A 26,169-nucleotide genomic window follows, 5' to 3' on the forward strand; every position below is an offset into this window, starting at 1 on the left:
GTCAGCATGCACACTTTTTTTTTGAGAGCTAATGGTTAAACATTTACCAGCATACTTCTGCTCTGTAGGAAGTATCTGAAGTTTGCAAAAAATCACATGAAACCCCTTATTTTCTTTTGTATTTCCAATAGCTTTTTTTTTCAGTAGAAAATCTATGGAATTCTGATACCTTGGACACTGCCCATTTAAAATGTAGTTTTTAATCCCCCAAATTTATGAGCTGGGTATAGGAAGAGTTAATGAAGGCCTTCAGTAACTGTAACTTCAGTAATAAGATGGCCATCCAGGCATTCAAGAACTTCTATAATTGGGCTCCATTCTAGTTTTCTCTTTTTATTACTTCTCCTCCAAGTAACCTTTCTGTTCTGTTTAGTTTAATTTTTTACTGCTCCTTGAATATTCCAGACTTAATCCTCATTGCTTTGACATCCTCTTCTTCACTTCAAATCCTTCCTATGTCAACTCAGAACTCCGGAAGCCTTCCTATATATTATATTATTCCCTTCTAGTATTACCATTTGAGCCAATTCAATTAAATTAAAAAAAAACACTCTTTAAACACCAACTATGGGACACTGTGGTAGGTACCAGGATAAAACAAAAATAAGATAGTTTTTTTTTTCCCCTTCAAGGAGTTTACTTGCTATTGGGACATACACTACTGTGTATGTAAGTGTTGGGAAGAGTGCAACATAAGGAAAATAATTAGCATTTAAGCAGCAGAAATAATAGACATTACCATCTGCCCTTCTACTATGCCTTTCAGATGCCCAAGTATTGATTCTACAATGCACCTTAAAGAATCTTGAGTCTTTCCTGCCCTCCAACTACACCTTGATGATGTTCATGTCTTTTCATTCAGCATACCACCAAAACTTCCTAGATATGTTGTCTTTCTCACACACAATGTGAACTGATTGAGAGCAGCAACAGTTCCTATTTTCTATTTGTAACCCAAGCACTTTGTATAGTGATAGGCACATAGTAAACATTTAATAAAAACTTTTTCATTCCTGCAGCAATAGATGTTCAGCAAGCTATTGTTTAGTATAAGGTTTTGTTGAATGAATGAATTTAGGGGCAGATATTTATTAAATGTTTTCTGTATGTCAAACAGTGTGTGAAGTGTTAGAGACAGAAAATAGAAAAGAAAGACACTATCCTCAAGTGGGTTACATTCTGATTTGGAGATAAACCATATTTCAGAAGTGATAGTGTAAGATGAAGACATGCAGAATCATGTGATTTTTACAAAGAACAGTTCTGGTACAGTCATCTTCACATGGTATTTAGTGAATGATTGTTAAGCTTGAAGGTTTAGGGTTTAGCTCTCAGATTTTTAGGAAGTCAGATTTTGAGTTTCAAGTATGGTGGAGTCCACACCATCTACTCTTTCCCATTTTAGAACATAGTGGAATTTCCTAGAATCATAATTTAAAAAGCCAGAGCTAGCACAAAGCATTAATATTTTTGTTTATTAGTCATGAATAATACAGTGGCATTCTACCTGATGATCTTCTAGGGTTCCCAGGCAGTCCTCCTCTCCATCTCGATCCTGGAGCCAATGTCACCCATAACCCTTTTTTACCTCATACCAGATAAAGCAGAGCTTTTTCTACCATTGGCTCAAAATTGACAAATGATAAGACGTGACTCCTCACATCTTTTGTCATTCCACTTGCCATTGGTATATGTTTCAATGCAGTCTTCTTTATCCTGATCATTGTTAGGTTCTCCTGGGGCCCAGTTGGAATAGCCCAGTGGTTCTCCTGTTGGATAGATGAACTTGCCTTCTGTCTGTGAGTCAGTCATACCAAGGAAGGCTGCCTTATTGTATATTGTGACAATCTCCTGAATAGCTGCGTTCTCTGCTGCATTCCTGGGGGAGGCTACTTCTCCACCAGCTTGACGACATGATTGCAATGCTTTCTTAAAGTTGCCCTCAAAGCCACTGGTCTTGAATATGTTCACCCCAACTGCTCGGCCATTTGGGAATAATTCAGCTAGGACAAAAGCACAGGAGAGCCTGAGACATATGAACAGAGAGACTAGTTACTTCTGGAGATGGAGAGACTAGACATATTCAGTCCTTCCTTGGAGAAATGATTTATGCAAGGTCACATCTGCAATAAGCATCAGAGTTGGGACAACCTCTGACTCCCAAACCAGCATCTTTCTACTATATTATGAAATGACTCGTTTTGCATTTTTGCCTGCATTTTGCTGAACAGACTGTCCTATATAACTTAATATGTCTGCTAGTAACACATATGACATTCAATAATACATTTGGCTCTTTTAGTGTAGTGGCAACTCCTGGACTGATAGTTCTTCCATGAAGTTCTTCTGGTTTGATGTGCCTAATCACTGATTTAAGAAAATCATAAATGATTTATTTTTCTGAACATTATAATATCTTAGGTTTGGAAGGGGCCCTTAAAGTCATTTACTTCACCCTCTTCACATTACAAATGGGGAGAATGGCTCAAGGTCAGAAAACTAATAAATGGCAAAATTGGGATTTAAATCTAAACTTGGTCTTTCCAGTATACTTTAATCACTTGTAGTCACTTAAATTTTTTCTTAAAATTCATTTCCTTTTATTCATGCAGCTCTCTTCAAATACTGACCATAAAATGCAGTAATCAGTGAAAATAATGAAATTAAGATTGAACAAAGACTGAGTGGAGACTTGGAGAGCTTTTAGAAGCATTTAAAAGTCTAACTGTTATTTTCCCCTAAGCATGGATCTTGGTGGGGAGAGAAGCCCTGAACTGGGGAAACTCATAGTCAAAATTAATATCTCTTTTCTGCCTTGCTGGTTCTACAGGTTCCAAAGCCAGGTAGTAGCAAAAGGATGGAAAAATACTGTCATTCTGGCTTCCAGCCTACTCTAAAAGTTGAATTATTTCTCCAGCAAGCAGTTTTATGATTTTAAAAATCAGCTGAAGCTCTGAAAACCTTCATTAGAGTGAGTTGAGTAGACCAGATTCTTACTCTTTGTCATGGAACTAAATCAAGGTCCCAGCACTTTCTGGCAAGACCAAGATGTTCTCATCTACTCTGGGTAGGCTCATCATCTCAGCTTTTAAGTATCTAGTCAGAGGCTTTTTCCCTTAGGCTTGTAACAACATACAAGGGCATTACCATAACTCCATGCTACCGAAGGAAAACTTTGAGACAATCTTCTTCTCCCTGTGCCATTTCACTTCATTTGAAATCCTTCCTATCCTTTAAGTCACAAATTGTTATCACTAAGAGAATATACAAACTTCACATTTAAAAATTAATTCATAAATGATGAGGATTCTGGGATCCCTGATACCAATGTGGCACAGTGGACAAAGGATGCTGAAGGTGGAGACAGAGGACCTGAGCTTGTCTTTAGCTCACTATCTGTGTAATCTTGGGCTAATCAATTATGCTCTTGAGGTCTCAGTTTCCTTATTTTTAAAATGTGGGCATTAAATCACATTAAATTGAATTAATTTGATTAGATCTAAGTTATCTTTAAGGACCCTAGGGGAGCAAGGTGACATGGTGGATAGAATACCTGCAGTCTTCAAATTAGAAAGCTCTGAGTTCAAATGAGGCTTCAAATACTTACTAATTGTGTGATCCTGGGCAAGTCACTTAACCTTTTTACTCCAGACTCCTTATCTATAAAATGAGCTAGAGAAGGAAATAACATATCTTTGCCAAGAAATGGGGTCAGAGACAGATATGACAGAATAAGGACAAGGGTCTTTCCCTCTCTAAATCTAGGATTCTAAGCAAGTTTCTTCTTTTCCTTCAACAAATTTTCTACTCAATCCTTCAAAAGGATTTATTAAACTCTTCTCCTCATCATTAGGCAGGAGATCAGTCTTGGTTCTGAGAATGAAGTTTTAATAGCAAGAAACCAGATTTAGAATACCCAGTAAAAGCAATCTGTGCATAAGGAACCAGGAAGGAATAGAAACTGGAAAAAGCCTTGCCCCCACTGCAGATCACCTACCTTTCTGGTACTTGGAGAAACTTGTTTGGAGAATTTTCATCTGTTCCTGTAAGGTCAGTACTTGCTGCTTCAAAGCATTGATTTCTGCATGAGGAGAGAGGTTTTTGGAAAAATCTCAGTTTAGCACAGGTTGAATTTTGAGTAGAACCCAGGGCATCAGTTGCAGTGAGTAGAGGGGAGTGCAACTTTCTATTATCACCAAAGGATTAAGAAGCCCTAGATTAGGGCAAACTTCAGCTATTATCCAAATGGTACAATCAGGCTTTCTGTAGATATGAAAACTCTGACTTCTGCACAAGATTTCATGGTAACATTTGTGAAGATGTCCTATTTCCTAAAGTTATTTGGATATGGAATCCTTGGACTATATTATGAACATGCATAATTTCTTTCATATAAGAATTACATATAAATCTGCTTAGAGTGGGATATAATACTTCTGGGATAAAACAATGGTAGGAGAGAGACCCTGGCAAAAATTGTCATATTTAATGACTATCTTTGATATGTGCTTAATTTCACATCCATCATTTAAGAAGATAAGAATTCACTAATATGGAAACTTTTTCATAAAACCTCAATTCATATCATTGTTCACCCCTCTTTCATATTAAGAGATGATCTTTGTTAAAGCAAAGCCTTTTAGCTGCATAAATGATTCTGTTCCTTCTCATCTTCACCAGATTGCCCCCTCTCTAATACTCACTTTCTCACTTACCTTCAATCTCTCCATGTTTACTGACTGCTTCATTACATGCCCGTCCTTAAAAAAATCTCCACTTGATTGGTCCATCCCCACTATCATTCCAAATCTCTTCTACCTTTTATGAGAGTTCTTGAGAAGGCTGTCTACAACAGGTGTCTTCACTTTTGTTCCTCTCACTTTCTTCTTAACTCTTGATGATCTAGTTTCTGACCTCATCATTCAACCAAAACTGCTCCCTCAAAAGTTAGCAATGATTTATTAATTTCCTAGTCAAAAACCATTTCTCAGTCATCATGTTTTTCAATCTTTCTGTGGCCTTTGAATCACTTTCTTCTTTAACACACTATATAGATTTTTGGAACTTTAATCTCTAGTGATTCTCCTTGTATCTAATACTTTTAGCTCCTTTGCTAGATTTTCATTCAGATCACACCTTCTAAACTTGGACCTCTATGAGAGTAGCTGGATGATTCAATGGATGGTGTGCTGTTCCTGATGTCAGGAGTTCAAACACTTATTATAGCTTTGTGACTGGGCTCTGTTTGTCTCTGTTTCCTCGCCTGTAAAATGAACTGAAAGAGGAAATGGCAAACTAATTCAGTTTCTTTATTAATAAGACCCAAATAGGGGTCGCAGAGTTAAGCACGACTGAAAAAAACCCACAAAACAGGCCTTTGTTTTGTTCCTCCACTTTTCTCTTTCTATACTTCTTCATTTGATGATAGTATCAGCTCCCTTGGATTCAATAATCTCTATGCTGATTCTTGTATCAGTAATTGGTCACTTCAAGGACAAATCAGTTGAGGTTGGAAGGTCAGGTGACAATCAAAACAGACAGTTCTGTCTCAATTCAAGAAACGGAGATTTCAAGATCAAGTTGATTCAAAATCAAGAAATGAAAGCAGTTAAAGATCAAGGAGCATTCAAGAGCCTGGTTATTATTAATATTAACTTCAAGAACAGAATAGAAAGGTTCTTGGTTAACTGACAATAGTATAGAAAATGAACTTGACTGCAGCTTGACAGGTGACAGGTTACCTATGTGGACTAAAGATCAAAATCAATACCACATTAGGAAAAAAAAGTATAAAAGAGAGAGAAAGAGGATGAAAGATTACAGGATCTCTACCTCATTCATTCAAGCTTTTGTCTTTGGGGAAAATGGAAATGGATAAAAGTAACGACATTTCCTCTGGTTGCTATTATTTTTAGAAGAATCATTGAATTTAGAACCCATATATTTTCCAAGGCAGAGAGGGGGAAAATGGAGCCAAAGAGCTCAGCTATTGTCTCAGGTAGCAAACTTAAATGACAAGTAGAAAAAATGTTAGTCAAAGACAACATCTATTAAGAATACGTGCTCATTTATAAAGAACATTAGAGAGGAGGAGGATGGCAGATACAAGATGTATCACCTCTAACTACAAGAAAGAGCAGTGGAGGGGAAAATGAACTCCAGGAAAGTTTGCCATCAAGCACAACTGAGCTAGATTCAATAAACTTTACAATTCAACAAGCAATTATAAAATTCCTATTGTATGCCAGGCTACCAGAATCCAAAGACAAAAAGAAAACATTTCTTGACTTTGAAAAACTTGCAAGCTAAATAAAAAATAGTTTTGAGGATGTATTAAAGCACTAGCAATTAGAGAATTGGGATACTTTACACATATTGTTTCCTAAACATCTCCTTGAATGAGGATAGAGAATGAAGTATCCTCAAGGCATAAGCATCAGCTGTAGGAGGTGATAGAAACAAGAGATGAAATGACTGAGGCCAGTTTAGCCTCACGAAAGGACAGTAAGATGGAATATTTCTGGTAGGGTCTTCTATGTACTAGGTCCTTAGGCACCTAATACACACAGAGTAGGCTGGAGCCAGACAATATAGAGTTTTAAAGACCAAGCTGGAGTCTACAGTAGAGACAAGGAAGACTTGGTAAAATTTTTGTTTTGTTTTGTTCAGGAAAGTGACATGGATAGATCTCTGTTTTGAAAGCATTTATAAATGAAGCTAAAAAGAGAATAATAAATATATTTCAAGCAATCAATCAATGAACATTTAATAAGTGTGTATTCAGATCATATGGCCAACTGCTAGGGATACAAAGACAGAAATGATAGAGTGCCTGCTCTCAAGGAGCTTACATTCTATAAGTGGAGATAACATGTATATACACAAAATATGCAACATGAAATCTAATTAATTTGATTGGATATGTCAACTAGGAGAGATATAAAGGGAAAATAAAGTACATGAAGGACAGACTCCACAAATCACAGAGACTGTAAATGTCTGGTCATGTCTGAGCAATAGCATTAAGGTTATCTTGGTTGGACTATAGATTGTATGAGAAGGAAGAATAAATTTTTAAAAAGTTGAAAATGTAGTTTGTGGTGAGACTGTGCAGGGTCCTACATGTCATTAATATTTATATTTGATCCTCAAATGAGCTATTGTGAAGCACAAGCACATATTAATTATCTACTACATTCTAGGCATTTTGCTATATTTGTGGGAATAAAAAATATCAAAAACATTCTACCCATCAAGAACTTACATTTCTAGTAGGGGGGGGTAGAGGAGGAGAGATTTAAATTTTAATAGAAAAACATGGTTACATCTGTTCTTTAGGACAATTACCTTCATAGCTTTGTGTAGGATGGATCAGAAAGAGAGAATTTAGAAAGATATTGAAATAATTCATGTGAGAGGTAAGAAAGGCCAAGCCAATGTGGTAGCCATCTGAATGCCAAGAAGGGGCAGCAATATATGAAATGCTATGACAATCAAATCAAGTTGACCTCAAAATTAACTGGGAATATGGGATGAGTGAACAGGAGGAGTAAAACAAAATGAAGAATCTGTTAGCATTTCTGTAGTGATGTATACTTACCATTAATGACAAGAGAGTAGAGATTATTTTATTCTTAATAGTTCTCTTCCAAGTGCTTAGCATAGAGCCTGGCACACAGTAGGCTCTTAATAAATGCTAATTGATTGATAGACTGGAAAACAGATTGAACAACAATTTGCTCAAATACCGTGATCATGAGCTTGTATTTGGTTTCACAGACAACAGAGAATTATTTATCATCATCATTAACGACATGAGAGTAGAGACTGTTTCATTCTTTTTCATTTATAATCTCCAGTACCTAACAGTAGTTGGCATAAAGTAGGTTCTCAACAACTGCTTATTATTTGATTGATGGAACCCCCACATCTGGACTCTAACACCTCCCCAACCATTGTGAAATGTGACAACATGCCTGTCACTTGTAAAAATGAACTTTGAAAAGAGCAATTAAAACTTGTTATAAATGCCTAGAAGACATCTGTGATAAAGGAGGTGATGAACAAATGATATTTAAGATATTGAAGAGTGGAATGTATCAGAAATAGAAAGTATCAAGAGCTATATACTAAGATTGTTTATGAGAATGGTCTACATGCATACCCTGAGGATATCCTTGAAGAAAATGGGAGAAGAGAATAAATATCATTCAATATTTTGAATTCATCATTTCCTTAGCTCTACAATTCATTGTGAAATACAAGCATAGTAGATACTCAAATGTGTATTTATTTTTTAAAAGATGTGTAATTCAGGAGGACAAAATTACACCTTAGAATCTCTTCTCTAACATTACATATGTTGAGGTTTCATGATAGAAGTGACCACAATGTTCTTCAGTGTTTTCCAGAGAATTATGAAAGTATTAACTAGAAGGTATATTCTCTGCAAAAGTGTTTGCTAGAGTGAACTGCATAAGATCTAAGGAGAGATTGTCTAGAAGAGGAATTGTATTTTTTCTTGTCACTAAGATTTGCAACCTCTGAGAAATCCTCAATTCCTCACTGTCCTCACTCCACATATTCAATCAGTTGTCAAATCTTCTCAATTCTGACTCTTTCTTGATGACTTGACTTTGATGTCTCCTGTGCCTGCTTTGTTCAACCTCTAAGATTTAAGAAAATATGGAGCAAGAGAAAGCTACCTCTCCTTCAGCTGCTTGGCTGGCTTACCAGTAAGACCACTTTCTCCTTTGGCTCCCTTCTCCCCAGGTAATCCTCTATCACCTTTTGGCCCAGATGAGCCTTTTGGTCCTGAAGGGCCTGGAAGACCAGAAATTCCAACTGGCCCTAATGTGGAATGACAAGAAAGAGATTGAGAATGAGTCAGTTTATAGCACTTGGATGTCTGCAGAATGTTCCCCACTTTGGTCAAAAATTGAATAACCTTGAACCTTCCAAACTCCCTTGACTCAAATGTTACACAAAAGGAACTTCAGAGCTTAGGGTGCCAGAAAACAAATAGTTTTTGCAGATTTCCTGGTCCTGTTTCCCATCACTCACTCACCAGCTGCTCCAGCATTTCCAGGAGGTCCTCTTTCACCTGGTACTCCTTTCTCTCCCTTAGAGCCTGCTGGGCCTATTGGGCCCATGGGACCTTGTACCCCTTGTTTTCCTGCTGCTCCTGAGGATAGAAAAAAACATCTCCTCATCACTTAGGGTTATTTTGGTCATTGCTTTCTCATCTTTTTAATTGGTGTCATTGTACAGAATGTGGAATGGAGAGAGACTAAACAATAGCTTGGTTTTGCCATTGAACCAGGATTATCATTACCTTTCAGATCTGGCAAGAGAATTGCTTGTAGAAGACAGCAGTTATATAGCAGAAAAAAATTGGGTTTGAACTCAGAAGCAAATGTCCTGCATTTGAATTCTAATGCTTCCATTTGCTTGTTGTGTGAATCTGGGTGAGTCCCTTTTCCTTCTGGGGTTTCAATTTCCCCATCAGTAAAATGAGAGAGCAGTATGTCCTAGATGGCTTCTGAAATCCATCCACATCTAAACCCAGGATTCTCCCAGAAGCCCTTCCTTTTTAGTTCTTCTGTATGCCTATTACCACCCATTCTCTGAACATTTGGCTAGGGTTCATATCTGTTCTAATTTAAGTACAACTTCTTTGAGTATATTCTTCTAAGCAGACTTTAATTTTCCTTAGGGGCAGGGATAGTGTCTGATTCTTCTCTTGTAATCTGAAATGTGATCATAGTATTATGGACATAGAACTTGAAGGAACATGACAAATCATCCAATTCATCCTCCTTTTTTTCTAGATGAGGGCACTAAGGTTCACAGCAATGTCATGGGTCATGTGTCAGTATTACACAAATAGTAAATGTTAGAGTCAGGATGGGGACTACAAAACCAGCACTCCTTCCACTGCACCATGGTGAATGGTTGTGGGATTCCCTTGCAGCATTCAATAGAGGTGTGGACATTCAGCTGACTCTGTAAATATTGCTGGAATAAATGAATGAAAAAAATGCTTAAAAGTGTCAGTTATGCCCCTGAGATCCTGGGTGGGTATTAACAAAGATGATGGTATCTTTTGTCCCATTCAGGCAAAACTATTGCCTAAAAGAAAGATGCTCAGCTATCAGCTTTTTTGACAGGATATCTGGAGGATTTAAAAGGCCATTTGGTTCAATATCTCACTTTTACAGATGAAAAAATTAAGGCTAATAGGGCCAAAAATGAAATGATGTGTCCCAAATCTCAGCACTAATTAGGTATGGAGCTCAGTCCAATTTCTAATTTTGACTTCTTTCCACTGCCAAATCCTTCAGATGACTTTTATTCACTGTTATCTCAGGGCATTGCCATAGACTAAATGTCAACACTTCTTTAGCCTAGCTCCAGCACCTACCTTTGGCTCCGCATTCTCCCTTGGGTCCCTGTTCACCTTGAGGTCCCACACTCCCCTGTTGTCCAGGGGGACCAATTTTTCCTGGAGGACCAGCCACACCTGGAGCACCAGGGAGTCCTGGAGGAAAAACAAATAATATCATTGTGAATAGTGCGAGACAAGACAAGGCAAGCACAAGCAAGATGAACTGTAGCTAAGGTTCCATTTTGTGCACATTTGAAGATAAAAAGTGGTTTGGCTAACAACATAGAAGGAGCAATATAGGGGAAATCAATAATATTTCATAGAAAATTTTTTGTTTTTCATTTTTTTCTAGTCATGTCCAACTTTTCATCACTCCATTTGAGTTGCCAAAGACATTGGAGTGGTGTACCATTTTCTTCTCTAGCTCATTTTATAGATGAGCAAACTGATGCAAACAGGGATAAGTGACTTCCCCAGGTTCACAAAGTAAATATTTGTAAAAGGCAGGATTTTAGCTTTAGCTCAGGTTTTTTAACTCAGGTATTTTCCATAAATACTGTATCAGATTGTCATATATATGTATATGTATATACACACATATATATATATCTTGATATGTATGAATTTATATATAATACAAATATGCAAACATAACTATATGTCTATTTAGGTATATGAATTTATGTCAATTTTTAAAAATTCTATATAATACGATGTGATATATAACTAATAAACAAAATGTATATGCCAGATTCCAAACTCACATTTATTTAGATTTTAACTCCTATTATCTAATTTAATCTTCACAATAATCTTTTTAGATAAAAAGCAAACATGTTATTATCCCTATTTGATACATAACAAGCCTGAGTGTCATGAAGGTGATGTTACAAATGTCAAAGAATCATGGAATCATAGAGAGACTTTAGTAATCATCAAGTCTGCCCTTCTTCATTTATGGTTAGAAAATTGAGAATCAGAGCTAAAGTTTAAGCTCAAACTCATTAATTAGTAAAAGAACAAGGACACAACATCAGATCTTATTTTCACTGAAAAATATAGAATCTTTTCCTATCCTTCCAATCTGACACTTACCTTTTCCTCCAGTGTCTCCCTTTGGGCCTGGATCCCCCACAGTTCCATTTTCCCCTTTGGGTCCAATGGGACCAATTTCTCCAATTAATCCTGATGGACCTCTAGGTCCTGGCAATCCTATTCCAAAAAATGAAATAAAATTAATGAGAGGCAGTATAAAGGAAAGAGAAACTCTTTTGTAGAATATATTAGCTAAAACCCCATCATGTTAGGGGAGCTTTCAGTTTCCTTTTTCCTAAAACGCACACATTTTTAAACTAAAACAGTGGCTAAAAAAGGCTGCCAAAACAGACCATTATTAAAAATGTTTTTATTGATTATCTAGTATAAGGATGTCTTGTGGCCTGTGGCCTGAGAAATCATTTGCTAAGGAATGCTAGATACAACAACCTTACATTACTTGACTTCTGTAAGTTGATAATTTTGCATGGCCTGTGAATGATGTTATAAATCTCCAAATGACCCTTGGCAGAAAAAAAGGATCCCCTCCCCTAACCTAATACATGCAGAACACTGTGTTATTTATACATGGCTCCAACTCTCCATGAACTTATAGGACTTTTGTGGACATGAGCAAATGTATTAGGCCATAGGAAAAGTATAGCATATGGAAATCAGAGGGCCTGGCTTTAAATCCCTTTTCTGCTTATTAATCACTGTGTCATCTTGGACAAGACCCTCAGTTTATACATCTCAAAAGCATAGAATTGGGAATAGAGGATCTCTAAGGTAAAAGCTTCCAGGTATAACTTTAGTATTGTAAGATAATATAGCTGATAATATATCTGTGAACACAGGATATAGAGGAGGAAATGGAACTTATTTGCCATCTGGCCCAAATGAGATGCAGATACTTTTTGTATACAATCATTGAAATAATTTGTTTTGCTTGACTATACATATGTGCTATAAGAAATTTGTTTTTCTTTTCTTTTTTTCCCAATAGGGAGCAAGATGAGATAAAAATAAAATAGATTTCTGTTATTATTTTTTAATAGAGAGGCAAAGAATTCTTTAAACATGAAATTTTATTAAAAAAAAACAACAATACACTTTTAATAATGCTTTGACCAGTTCTCATTTTGTTTAAAGCTCAGTCCCATTCCTTTGTTTCTTTTAAATTTATGTCTTGCACCATCAATAAGACATTCACATAGAAACTTTGGGCCATTTCAATTTCAATTTTCATTCTATTTATTCAAGTAGGGCTGAAGTTAAGGGAACTGATTGATTGCTGAGAAATTAAAATTAAAGGACTTTTTTGTTAGCCCTGAAATTAATATTTGCCTAAATTCAAATCTTAATCAAGACATTTAATACAGCAAGGGAGAGAGAAACTCTGTCAACAGAATGTAGGTGTCTTCTAGAAAGATAAACCCAAAGGTACTTCTCTACCTGGATCTCCCTTTTCTCCTCTAGGACCTTCTCTTCCATCTCTCCCGTCTCTTCCAGGCAATCCATTTTCCACAGGACCACACATAACGAGGGCACAAGCATCTGGGGCTGCTCTCTTGGAGAAAGGTGTCCTTCCTACAGCATGGGTATCCAGGGTATGTATAAAGAGGACCAATGCAGAGAGGTAAAGTAGCAACATGGTTCCCAATTCTGAGCTAGAGAGGGAGTGAGAGGGTTAATTCAATTCATTATCTATTCTAGGATGGGAGGAAGAAACAACCAGAGTTGCAGCTTTTGGCCAGAGATTCTATTCTTTCTTTTTATTAAGGATTATGATCGCTCATTTGAATCATCTGATCAATAAGGGCTTACAGGAAAAATTTACACATATTAACATTTAAATAAAATGAGATGTTTCTCACTTCAACCAAGCAACTATGTATCATACAACCTAACATTGTGAGAACCGTGTGTATCCACCCACATTTGTTTTCCTTAATATCTGCCTCAATGTTAAGGTTTCTATAGTAGAGAGAAAGAAAGAAATGAAACTAGATTCTGATGCATTCTTCCCAGTCTGCTTTAGTCACATCACCACCAACAACCTGCTCTGTACCCCTAGATTCTTTCATTAGGACACATTTTTGTCTTTTTTTGTTGAGTTCTTGACCTACTTTTGGTACTCTGTCTATCCTATCTATTTGCATATATCTATCTTTCCTATCTGCCCATCCTTCTAGCTTTTGTTTTTCTATCTAAATTATAATAAGTTGTCTATCCAACTTCACTACATATTCTTCTTCTACTCAGTTTTTTTCTGGGTTGCTAATTAGACTGAACTTCTGAGTGATAGAATATCTCATTAATGAGATTTTGCAGGTTCTAGATCTTGATACAAATAGAATAATGTTGATTGCAAGGAGCAAAATATGGAGGACACATCTATAATAATACTTATATTATTATTTCCTAATTATCTCTTATTCCTAATCCTGATTCCTATTGTTTCCTACATAGTACAATTAAATGACTTATACCCAAAATCACTAGAAGAGTTTATAGCAAAGCTAGAATTAGAAACCTCATTTTCTTGTTCCCAGTCGAGTTCTCCCTATTATGACATGCTGTCTTTCAATTTTTTCCTCTATTATAAGTAACACACAAGTAGAGGTTGATGATGTGGGAATGTTCAATCTTGTGGGTGATTACCAGATTATATTGAATCATAAATTTAGAGTTGGAATGCACCTTGGAGATCATTGAATTAACTACCTCACTACCCTTTTTAGAGGAAATAAGACCTAGAGAGAGTAATAATATTCCCTGAGTTATTGAATTAGCAAATATCTAAGTGAAAATTTTACCCCAGGTCTTCCTGATTTAATCTCTAACACGCTATCCATATCCACATATATAGTATGTGTGTATGTATATGTATATACATACACATATACTTACACACATATATATACATACATATATATGAAAAATAATATATGAATGGTTATATAAAATTATGATATATGATTAAAATTTAGATATGTCCACACATGTAGAATCATATATGTATGAAATATGTAAATATATATTTTATATATACATATATGTAAATAGAGAAGATCATAGAATGGAATAAAGAACTTTCTTTTCAATTTCCTAAAGTTAAATTAAATATATCTATATAATCTATAGATCTATTCATATATATTACACATGTATGTGTGTACATTTGTATTTATGTGTGTGTATCTGTCTATCTCCCTACTAGCTAGTTATATATCTTAGATATGCAAAGAAACTATGAGTTGGATTTGTGACTGAACACAAAAAAGAGAATGTGGAAAATAATGTATTTCTTGTAATAATCATAAACTTCTTCCTGAAACAGACTCATCTTTTTAAAAATGATACCAATATTCTTCTAATGATCTTGTGTTATTGTAAGTCATAGAATACTATAGTCTCTGAATAATTGAAATTGAAAATAATGTAGAGGCAATGGAAGCCTATTTATTGGAAATTTACATGCTAAAGGGTAAAGGGATAACACAAGAAAAAGTGTATAAAAATATCATTGAAAAAGAAAGACCCTAAGAAGAGAACTTGGCAAGACATGCAACATACTGGGGGGACCACCTCTCCTAACCTGAAAATTTAAAGAGATGCACAAAGAACAGGTAAGCATGGCTGACTTATGCTCTGCATCTCTGGAAGGATTATAGACTCAATGAAATCATAGCTACATTATTTCATTTGTTGCTCAAATAATTTATTGAAGTATAAGAATAAACTGAGTCCCAGAAAAAATAAGTGATAAATTCACAGTCATACAGCTCTTAAGTGATGGAAATTAGATTTAAACACAGATGTCTCTGATCTCTGAATTCAGCACTCTGCCATGGGGTTAAAAAAGTTGGCCTCTAAAACACTGTAATCCTATTATTTCTTATCTTTTTTTAACTAGGTCTTTGAAGTTTGACATTTTTGCTAATTCAACACTGAATCTAATGTTAAAATAGATAATTTTTACAAGTATTCTAGGGTCTATGTTTAATATGTTATCTTTTCCCACCTAATGCTTAGGGCTTTCTGGTATGATATACATTGGCTTGAGGACACATTATAATTAACACAAGTTTAGCTTGATTCTATGGGCTGATTGGTCTACTTTCTCTGTGCGTGGGAGAAGGGTATCCCATGACATGGTCTTTGTTCCATAGAAGAACTTGAAAAATATCAGGAAGTTGAAACAGCAAAGGGACTAAGAGCAGGTAAAGTAGCCATACTAAAAGCTTCTGGCTGGTTTTACAAGCTGGTGTATCACAGCATAGACATCTAAGTACAAGCCCAATATAGATCTGTTTCAAGCATGCATAATAATAATAATAATAATAATAATAATATCTAACATTTACATATCACTTTAAAGTTTATAAAATAATTTACAAATATATTATTTGCTTTTCACAGCAATCCTAAAAGGTAAATGCTATGATTATCCCCATTTTACAGATAATGAAACTGAAAATGATAGAGGTTAAGAGCCTAGGGTTATGTAACCCTAGACCACCTCTTCAGAGAGAATTTGAACTCCATTCTGGCTCCAAGTAAAGCATGCCATCCATTATGGCATCTTTTGGACCTCAAATCTACCCATCCTATAAGGCAAATTGTACATGTACTAAATTACTGATCTCCAAGCCATAAAGGCAGGTGGTAGCAGTTGATCATCACTCTGTGCCTTCTGGACCAAGCAAAGGGAACAAAACCAAATATGGATCCATAAATCCTTACCTCCACCAACTACCCTGAGTCTAGAGGATCCAGAAGCCAGGTTGGGGGAGCCAGGCAGTGAGGTGATGGACAGAGAGCTGAAGAAAAGATTGGAATAGAGGCACATTAAACTCCTCTAGTTTCCCAGAAGCACTCACAAAACAGGTTTTAAGAGAAGCTGTTTTCTCATTTATATTTTATCTCTTGACCTTAGCTTTCATTGCTCAACCTTTCTGGTAACTTACCTCAAGGAAGTTTCAAGGTTTACTTTTTTATGAACAAGTTCATTTTCCATGGCTCAACATACATAATAAATGTGTCTTGTGAAACTTGAGTAAGCAAGATTTTAAGGGAAATCATTGCCTAGCAGACTTAAAAAAAAAAAAAAAAAAAAAGCAGAGGGAGCAAGTACAGCAAAAATAATAGCAGCCCTGTTCCCCTGGCTCTTCTGAAAAGTCTTCTCCTACCCTGATCACCAGGTTGCTCCAATTCTTTGTTATAAGCATGAATAACTTTATTTAGACCTAGGTAATCTCAGGCCACTCCCCTCATTCATATCTCTAAACCAAGGGTCACTTAAGGAAGTGAGAAGGTGATATAAATAGATTGTATAGTTTCAGAAAAAGGAAATCTTATCTCAGATACATTTTGCAATATGAGATAAGTTTCATTTCAATTCATTCCAACTGGTTGAGTATTCCTAAGTACTAAGAACACTGGGCATAGGAGAAATGTTTTAAAGAGGAAGTCTTAGATGTTTGGCTGCAAGTCAAGGATTAAATGCCACAATCTTCAAAGAATTAAAGTTTTTGGTCAAAGTGCAGCAGAGAGGTACAGGGTAGAAGTGTATTGTCTGCAACATTTTATAAATGAAGAATTAAGTGGGAGAAGCAGAGTAAAGGAAATGTCTAACTAGAAAAAAACTATGGGGCAGGCATGGGGTAGAATCATATCTGACACATTGGCCAAGCATTTCATTGATATCCATGTGATCTAGAAAAAAATCTCCCTCATGTTAGTTGGACTCTTTATGAAGGATTAATAGGAAAATATTGACATGAATCCTACAGGATGGTCAAACATAGTCGCAATTTGCTTCACTGAAGCATATATGTGCACTAAAAAAATTACAAATACAGGGAAACATCAAAGAAGACATCATCTTTGTCTTCATGGAATTTTGTTGTTGTTGTTTAGTCATTTCAGTTGTATCTGATTCTTTGTCACCTCCTCTGGCCAAACTGAGACCAGACAATGTCTGTCTTTAAATATTTTTCTTAGAACTGATTTTAATACTCCTGATGTGTTATAATCTGGGATTTTCACCCATGGTTCTAGGAATTATGCTATATCGCTACAATTTAAGAATCAATTGATTTATTTCACCTACTGTTACTCTATGACCTCAATTTTAATTCAGTCCACTAAAACTCCAACTTCTTTCCCAACATTCACAAATGCCACATTGTACTTACTTCTATAGGTGTTTCTATAAAAGTAAGTGAAAAACTTCATACTTATCCTCATTTAATTTTAATTCTTGGCCAGTTTTTGTTCTGCCTTCTACTTCTGTCATTCTATGATTCTGAAGTTGAATCTAGTTTGGTTTTTTTGCAATTTATTGGGTCATAAATTTAGAACTAAAAATAGCTTTAGAGATAATTTTATCCAACTCTATTTTTTAAGAATGAGGAAACTGAGGACCATAGAAATTATACCACTTGCCCAAGGGGGTATAATTCATCTGACTTCAAGTATCCTTTTGCAAATACTCCATGCTATTTCTCAACTTTCCAACTATAGTTGCTTCCTTCTAAACAGATTAAATATAATTCTTCCTTGGCAAGATCATTGAAGATAGCTATCATGTGCCCCCTAAGTCTTCTTTTTTGTTTTCCAACTAAACATTTTCAGTTTTTTCAATTTATTTTAAATAAGGCAGCTTATAGTTCTTTCTCCATTTTAGTTACCACACTCTGAACACACTCAAGTTTGATAATGTCTATTTTAAAATGTTATAACTAGAACATCATTCAATATTTCAGATAAGATATACTCAGGGCTGAACCATTGGATTGTTATCTCTACAAGGTAGTCCAGACATTTTCCCTCAGTACTATGTATTATATTAGCTCATTTCTTGCATTAAAATTCCAGCAGAAATTAAATTTTTCTTTTTATCCATAGATTGTTTGAGGTTTTTCTAGTACTAATGAAACCCCTTTCAAAGTATCTACTCATTTAATAGTTGTATCAAAAAAAGGAAATTAAGTTAGTCTGGCACAACAAATCCTTGGCTTTTTATAATTATCTCTTCACTTTCTAGATATTCACTAACAATCCTTTAATGACCTATTCTAGGACTTTTTCAGGCATCAGAGTCAAACTCATTGATCCATTGTTTCCAGTTTCTGTACTCATTCTTTTTTTTTTTTTTAAATAGAACATTGTCCTTTCTTCAATTTTATGGGTTTTTTTCCCCATGAATTTTCAAATATGTGTTACTATATCTGCCAATTTTTTTCAAGATCAGAGGATGTGGCCAAATGACTTGAATTTAGTAAGGGGAGCTAGATGCTCTCTTAAAGATGCTCTCTTAATCAAACCCTTATGTTATCTTTGGCTTTCACAGAGGACTAGCACCTCTGGCATCAAGACTTGCCAACCCCTGTTCAGGATTCCTCATCATCCTTCACTGTGTACCTTTCACCCCTGACTCTCCCTTTTGTTTCCAAAAGTTGTAGCATGTGCAGCAGATACAACATCTTAGCAGATGGGCCAAACCAGGTTGACCTGTGAAGACTTCCCCTAGTGTAGATGAATACAGTATGAACCAATGGCTACAAATGTGGCAGAAACAGGAACTGTCGAGGACTTAGAGCTTGGTCATCCTCTATGTCATGAACCAGAGCCAGTGGTCCTGACATTTGTCTTATCATTGTACTTTGATGAGTGAAAGAGAGAATAAGGCTGATGACTTCATGCAACTCTACCTTACTTAAATCAATTCATGGGTAAGCTATCACCCCATGATGTGATTGGTGTTCTTTGAAAATGAAGGATGAACAACTTATCTTAAGTATTTACTCTTCACAAATAATTTTAATTCTATAAACTCTAATAAAAAGATAATTCTTCTTTGCAGAGAAAATAGAGAAATAAAATAAGAATTAATGACATGATTTTGCCTTGGCCATTCTTCCTGCTTGCAGTGCACTCCTCCCCTTACTTTCATCTCACAGAGTCCTTTCCTTATTTCCTTTAAGATGCAGCTACAGCAACATTTTTGACTACATAAAGCCTTTCATGACCTCCTATCTGCTAATGTCCCCTCTCTCAAACCACTTAATATTTGACTTTGTATATACTTGTTTGTTAACATTTTGTTAATGCTATGTATATTTTATCAGTACTTTATTATTTCTTTTTACTGAATGCCTATCAGACTGCACAACACTTAATGTATATTTAAAAATAATATTTGATTGATTCATTTTCTTTATTCTAAACTTCAGAAAGAATTATCTCTTTCTTCTGTTCCTATTATTTTCACCTCTTGGCAACTTATCACTCCTTATTAGTGAAAATCAAATGCAAAGCACAGTTCTCCTTGGTGTCTCCTCTACTTTTTAAAGGATAAATTATCACTAAGATAACTCAGAAAGTTATTAGCTGCTCTAACAGAGACCAAGATCGGAGCAGATATCTGGGTAATTGAAGCCTTTCATCACTATTGTGCCTCTATGCCTGACTTGTGATCTATTTCATAAGCTCATTTCCTGCCTTTTCTCTCCCTGAGGTCTATATTCTACTCTATTGACCAAAATCATTTCTGTTGCTTCTGTTCTTTCATTTTGATAATCTTTATCATATTTCCCTCCTCTGGTTATTGTATTTCATTACATGAATATGCCTTTTTAATATATAATGCTGCCTCCACTGTAACATTTTTTTTACTCTCCCAGTTTATTCTAAATGTCATTATAGGGATTCATTGTCATAGTTCAGACATGACTTTCTTCATATTTGCCCCCAGTGAGATCTATGAGTTAAATTTTGCTCCTGTACCTTAAGACTTTCCTTCCTCTTATTGTGTATAGACACTCACTTGAGATCATGATTTTTAGTACTGATTCTTCATGTCTTCATTTTTGTCTCCTGTGAATTTATGTCTAGGTTGCCTCAATTTACTTATCTCTAAAATGGGGGAAGAAGTGGAGTTGGACTTTCAATATGTTTTACTTTTAAGGTACCTTCTGCACTATGAGTCTAGGATTATATGGGTCTCTTTGCTATCATTTGTTTATTACATGCCACTTTCTGTCCCCTTCTTACTAGACCAGGACATTAGAAATAGCATAATTAGGGTATTTGTGGTTCAGAGGTTGGGGGTCATAAGGAGACAAATAGGAGTAGAAAATAGATCAATTCAATGATGAACAGAAACAACTACACCCAGAGAAGGAACACTGGGAATTGAATGTAAACTGTTTGCACTACTGTCTTTCTACCCAGGTTATTTATACCTTCGGAATCCAATTCTTACCATGCAACAAGAAAATTGGATTTACACACATATTTTGTATCTAGGTTATACTGTAACACATTTAATATGTATAACATTGCCTGTCATCTAGGGGAGGGAGTAGAGGGGAGGGAGGAGAAAATTTGGAAAAATGAATACAAGGGATAATATAAAAAATTACTCATACATATATACTGTCAAAAATATAATTATAAAATTAATTAAAAAAAAAAGAAAATCAGATCAATTAAAAATGTAGCTCCATTGGAGACAGCAGCCATTGAAGATTATATTTATTTCTACAGAATATTTTGATAGTTTACTTAACTATGGCCAGCAAATGGAAAATAAAAGCAATTTATTTTCATTCTTACCACGTTAAAGAATTTAATACAATCAGATTTCCAACTGAGAACACTTCCATGGGCAGTTATAGAAGTCTTACATCAGAGAGAAAGAAATCAGTGTCCTTAGGATGCTGTGAAATCTCCCTGGAAAATCCTGAAAACAATTCCCAGAATTGTAGAGTAGGAAATCTTATAAGCAGTATTATCCAGCTTTATATCCAGAACCAAAGACAATAGAGAGGGATGGAACATTGGTGCTCCTGAGGCAGTGTGGAATGTGGACAGGGTTGGACTGAATACTATGGAAAACCTGGGTTTTAATTTCACCTTGTATGCTTATTAATTTTGTGACTAGGGAATCATAAAATCATATAGCTCTAGGTGGGGAAAAGATTAGAGGCCATCTATGAATTCATTTACTTTAAAGATGAGGAAACTGAGGCATCTGGAAGTTGTTACTTGACCTGAATAAAGTAGAAATTGAATCCACAGGAGAAGATTACAGCTGCCCTGGGAAAGTTTTCACTTTCATTGTAGAATATGAGTTGCAATTTTGTGGGATGAGAGTGGGAATGAGTATGAGTTCTTCCCAGGTCTCTAAGTATTGTCTGCTCTTTGGAAACTTATAAGGAAAGGCAGATATGTAGAGGGTGTTTCTTCCCTGAAATATCAGCAACACTTTTGTATTTGTATTCTTATTGCCCAGCACAGTGCCTGATATATAGTAGAAGCTTAATAAATATGCATTGATTGACTGACTCATCTAAAGTTTCAAGTTAGGACCAGTTTCAATCATCAGTAAGGGTCTCATATATTGATATTCCTTAGTCCCATCTTTTGTTGAAACATAGTTATTGAACAAATCTACAAGTCCCAACAAAACCTTCCTCAATTGTCTCATACTAGCATCAAAATGAGTGCTGGTTCTGGAAGGCTGTATCAGCTAAAGGAAAGTTCTGGCTTGTCCTACCAAGTGTGAGAGCCTGTCATCCAAGGAACAGCCTAGCCTGGTCAGAAAGGCTTACCACCAATAAGGCTAGCCCCCAAGTGATGAATTTTGTTTGAGCTAAAGCACCTTACAAAGCCACCAAGAATCTATAATTGTAATAGAAAGATTGAGCTCTTTCTTGTCAGAGGGAATGGAATCTATCTTTGAAGATCTGAAGTCTATATATACATAGTACCATGGGGACAGCAAAAATAGGAAGCATTATCTTCCACAAAGGACTTACAGCCTAGACAGAGGAACAAATGTGATTTAGAACCAATTCAGTGCTAAAGAAGTAGGTGCTGATTAAAACTGTTATGGGAGATCAAATGAGTGTAGGATAAATTAGTTATAGATCAGAAAAGATTGGGGAAGAGTGGAATCTTAATCAACAAATAGAAGTTAAATTAGGAGAGGAAAAAAAGGGATATACGCTAGATGTTATCAGCCCATGTTGTCCTGACAAAAAAAATAATAGAAGAGATAGGATCTCAACGTGAAGACAGCATAACTATTTAGATTCGGTTTTGTTTGCATTTTTGTTCTCCCCTCTCCCTCCAAATGAGAATGGTAGAATCTTCAACTATAGAATAATGTATTTCATCTTTATTCCTAGAAAAGTCATTATAAAATGGAATTTTTTATGAGCCTTCAAAAAGAAAAGCAATGATCACTAAGAACCAACATGCTTTCATCAAGAGTATCTTATGCCAGAATAACTTTATTTCATTCTTAAAAAGAGATTTATTACACTGAAAACCACTAGTAAATGTTTGTTAGATAAGGAAATGCAATGGACACAGCAAGCTTCACTTTTAGAAAACCATTTGGCAAAGTCTATCATGTTATTTGTAAGAACAATGAAGAGGATTGGGATAGACACATAAGAGTCATATGATTTCTCCACTAATTAATTGGCTAGATCCAGAGTGTGGTCATTAATAACTTAGTGTTAACTTGGGAGTGTATCTCCAATGATCTGTGCCAAAGAAGACTGGCTAACATTTTGATGGACCAAAGCATAAATGATATATATGCCAGATTGTCAGGGAACATGAAGTTGAAATGCATAGATAATACCTCACAAAATCCCTAGAGTATCCTGGAACCCATAGGGACATTGTAAGAAGCCTGGCCACAAGAGAGTAAGAGGTGAGGCCTTTAAGAGGAGAAAACAATGAGAGAAGAATTAGCAGCTCTTTCAAAGACAATCCTGAATCATTGTTTCTTATTACCTCATTGGGTGTAAAGTAATTGCTACCAGAAAAATTTCATTTAGACTTGAACAGTTTGAATATTCTCTTGAGGAGGAAATAGAATTAGGAGAAGAAGTAATGAACATTTCAGAAACTTTTAAACATGGCTTCAGCTGTCATCTTTCCAGACAATTTAAATTACACTTATTTAAAGGACATTATAGGAAATATAGGGATTATAGTCAAAGACCTCTTGAGCTTTCTTCTAGCTTGAGAGATCTTCAGCATGACCGTTGTCCTCAAGCATTTGAAGGACAATCAAATAGAAGAGTGTTTAGATTTGTTTGGTGTTATCCAGAAATGTGGAATTGAGAGTAATGGATATAAGTGGAAAAGAAAAAAACATTTTAGCTCAATGTAAAGATAAATTTCTATTTTAAAATAATATTTTCTTTCCCCTCAGTTATATGTAATTGTTTTAAACATTTGCTTCTTTGGTAAAGTTTTTTAAATTAATTTTTATTTTATTTATTTTATTTTTACAAAAAATTTATGAATAGGTAATTTTTCATCATTGACAATTGCAAAGCCTTTTGTTTCAACTTTTCCCCTCCCTCCCCCCACCCTTTCCCCCAGATGGCGGGTTAACCAATACATGTTAATGTTAAAAGATAAATTAAATACAATATGTATACATGTCCAAATAGTTGTTTTGCTATACAAAAAGAATCGGACTTTGAAACAGTGTACAATTAGCCTGTGAAGGAAGTAAAAATGTAGGCAGACAAAAATATAGGGATTGGGAATTCTATGTAGTGGTTAATAGTCAACTCCCAGAGTTCTTTCACTGGGTGTAGCTAGTTTGGTTCATTATTGCTCTATTGGTACTGATTTGATTCATCTCATTGTTGGAGAGGGCCACGTCCATCAGAATCGATCATCATATAGTATTGTTGTTGAAGTGTATAATAATCTCCTGGCCTGCTCATTTCACTCAGCAGCAGTTCATGTAAGTCTCTCCAGGCCTTTCTGAAATCATCCTGTTGGTCATTTCTTACAGAACAATAATATTCCATAATATTCATATACCACAATTTATTCAGCCATTCTCCAATTGATAGACATCCACTCAGTTTCCAGTTTCTGGCCACTACAAAGTGGGCTGCCACAAACATTCTTGCACATACAGATTCCTTTCCCTTCTTTAAAATCTCTTTGGGATATAAGCCCTTTGGTAAAGTTTTGAGTTCCAAATTCTATCATGCCCTACTGCATTTCCCTCCCTCTCTGAGATGGTAGCAATCTGATATATTATATATGTGCAATTATGTCATTGTGTGCAAGAACATTTGAATAAAACAAAAAAGTAATTGAAAAATAGGATGTTTCAGTTTGCAGTCAGACCACATCATTTTTTCTCCCTCTGGAGACAGATGCATTTTTAAATCATAATTCTTTTGGGATTATTTTAGATTACTGAGAATAGTGAAGTCATTCACAGTTCTTCATTATATAATATTGCTGTCACTGGGTACAGTGCTCTCCTGGTTGTGCTCACTTCACTTTTTATAAAGATTAACTTCTTTAAAATTAGAGCAGAGGTTCTTAACCTGATAACTATGAACTTAAAATAATAATAATAAAATAAAAAATTTATAAGTTCATTTAAAATTTCCTTTGTAATTCTATTTATTTTATTTTATACATTTAAAAATATTATCCTGAGTAGGAGTCCATTGGCTTCATCAAATTGCCAAAGGATCCTTAAGACATAAAAAAGATTCACAACCCCTGGTCACTTGACAAAGCTACTTTGGGAGGCACTCCATCATTAAAGATATTCAGCAAAAGTACTGAAGCCAACAAAGGTCAGATGACTACTTGTCAAGGATATTAGTCCACCAAAAACTAGAACCTTAGGCATTAGAACTAACTGAGAAGGTAGAGAACATATCTAATTCCCACTCTGTATAACAGGTGCTCAAATAACTTGCCTATGCCCATATAAATTGTAAGTGACAGGAATCACACCTAGATTTTCTGACTTCAAAGCTAGTGGTCCATCATTTAGGTTCGGCTTAAAGAAAGAAAAAGGGGGAAAAAGAGTCTATTTTAAAATTTTTTACCTGTTTATCAGATGGGGTTTTTTGAACTCTTGATTTGTCACTACATTGATCAGTGTTCCAAAGTTTTAGGAAGATGTTTCTCTTGATAAGTAGGGAACATGAAGTTAGAATGCATAGAGGTAATACCTCACAAAATCCCCAGAGTATCCTGCAACCCTGAGGGACATTGTAGGAAGCCTGGCCCCAAGAGATTTAGAGCTGAAGCCTTTAAGAGGAGAAAACAGTGAAAGAAGAGTTAGCAGCTCTTTCAAAGACAATCCTGAATCACTGTTTCTTATTACCTCATTAGGTGTAAAATAATTGCTACCAGAAAGATTTCATTTAGACTTGAACAGTTTGAATTGCATTGTTCTCTTAAATCTGTTCACTTCACTATGATCAATTTAAAGAGATGTTCTCAACTTTCTCTAAAACTTTCTAGTTTTTCATTTTTTAAATGTCACAATAAAAAATATTTTCCATTTATCACAATTTGTTTAGCCATTCTCCAATAAGTGGACAGTCCATTAATTACTAGTTTAGGGGCTACTATATAAATAGTTTCAACAAATATTTTTGTTCTCTTCATCTTTTTTGATCTCCTTGTGATGTATACCTAACTGAATCAAATAATATTCACAGTGTATTAACATGTTGAGCATAATTTAAAATTTTCCAGAATAGCAGGATAAATTTCATAGCTTCACCACATTATATGCATTATATACCTATTTTATTTCAGTCACTCCAATATTTGTGGTTATTCTCTTTTGCCCTATTTGCCAACATGAAGGATGTGAGACAGAAACTCAGAATTGCATTAATTTGAGCTTCTCTAATTACTGATGATTTGGAGGA

The 26,169-nt window shown here is 35.3% G+C and overlaps 1 protein-coding gene across 2 annotated transcripts; it reads right to left on the bottom strand.

The window, feature by feature from the left end:
- Window positions 1-1,451: 1,451 nt before the first annotated feature.
- Window positions 1,452-16,661, bottom strand: LOC141558864 (uncharacterized). 2 transcript variants are annotated; one of them, XM_074296682.1, is made up of 9 exons: window positions 16,396-16,661; window positions 16,172-16,248; window positions 12,878-13,092; window positions 11,483-11,599; window positions 10,424-10,540; window positions 9,068-9,184; window positions 8,734-8,850; window positions 3,998-4,081; window positions 1,452-2,003 (listed from the first exon to the last, which is right to left on the bottom strand). In XM_074296682.1, the coding sequence occupies exons 3-9, from the start codon at window positions 13,074-13,076 to the stop codon at window positions 1,627-1,629; spliced, it is 1,128 nt and encodes a 375-aa protein (XP_074152783.1). In that variant the 5' UTR covers window positions 13,077-13,092; window positions 16,172-16,248; window positions 16,396-16,661; the 3' UTR covers window positions 1,452-1,626. The 2 variants fall into 2 exon arrangements, with proteins under 2 accessions (XP_074152783.1, XP_074152784.1); XM_074296683.1 differs by lacking the exon at window positions 16,396-16,661 and having other exon boundaries at window positions 12,878-13,087; window positions 16,172-16,300.
- Window positions 16,662-26,169: the final 9,508 nt, after the last annotated feature.

This window comes from Sminthopsis crassicaudata, chromosome 2 (genome assembly GCF_048593235.1).
Source record: "Sminthopsis crassicaudata isolate SCR6 chromosome 2, ASM4859323v1, whole genome shotgun sequence".
Taxonomy (NCBI): domain Eukaryota; kingdom Metazoa; phylum Chordata; class Mammalia; order Dasyuromorphia; family Dasyuridae; genus Sminthopsis; species Sminthopsis crassicaudata.

Coding starts and splice junctions, on each gene's coding strand:
- LOC141558864 (XM_074296683.1), bottom strand. CDS start 16,277: ATGTGCCTCTATTCCAATCTTTTCTTCAGCTCTCTGTCCATCACCTCA. Junction 11,600..12,877: donor AGGAGAAAAGGGAGATCCAG/GTAGAGAAGTAC, acceptor TTTTTGGAATAG/GATTGCCAGGACCTAGAGGT. Junction 4,082..8,733: donor AGGAGAAAGTGGTCTTACTG/GTAAGCCAGCCA, acceptor CTCCTCATGCAG/AAATCAATGCTTTGAAGCAG.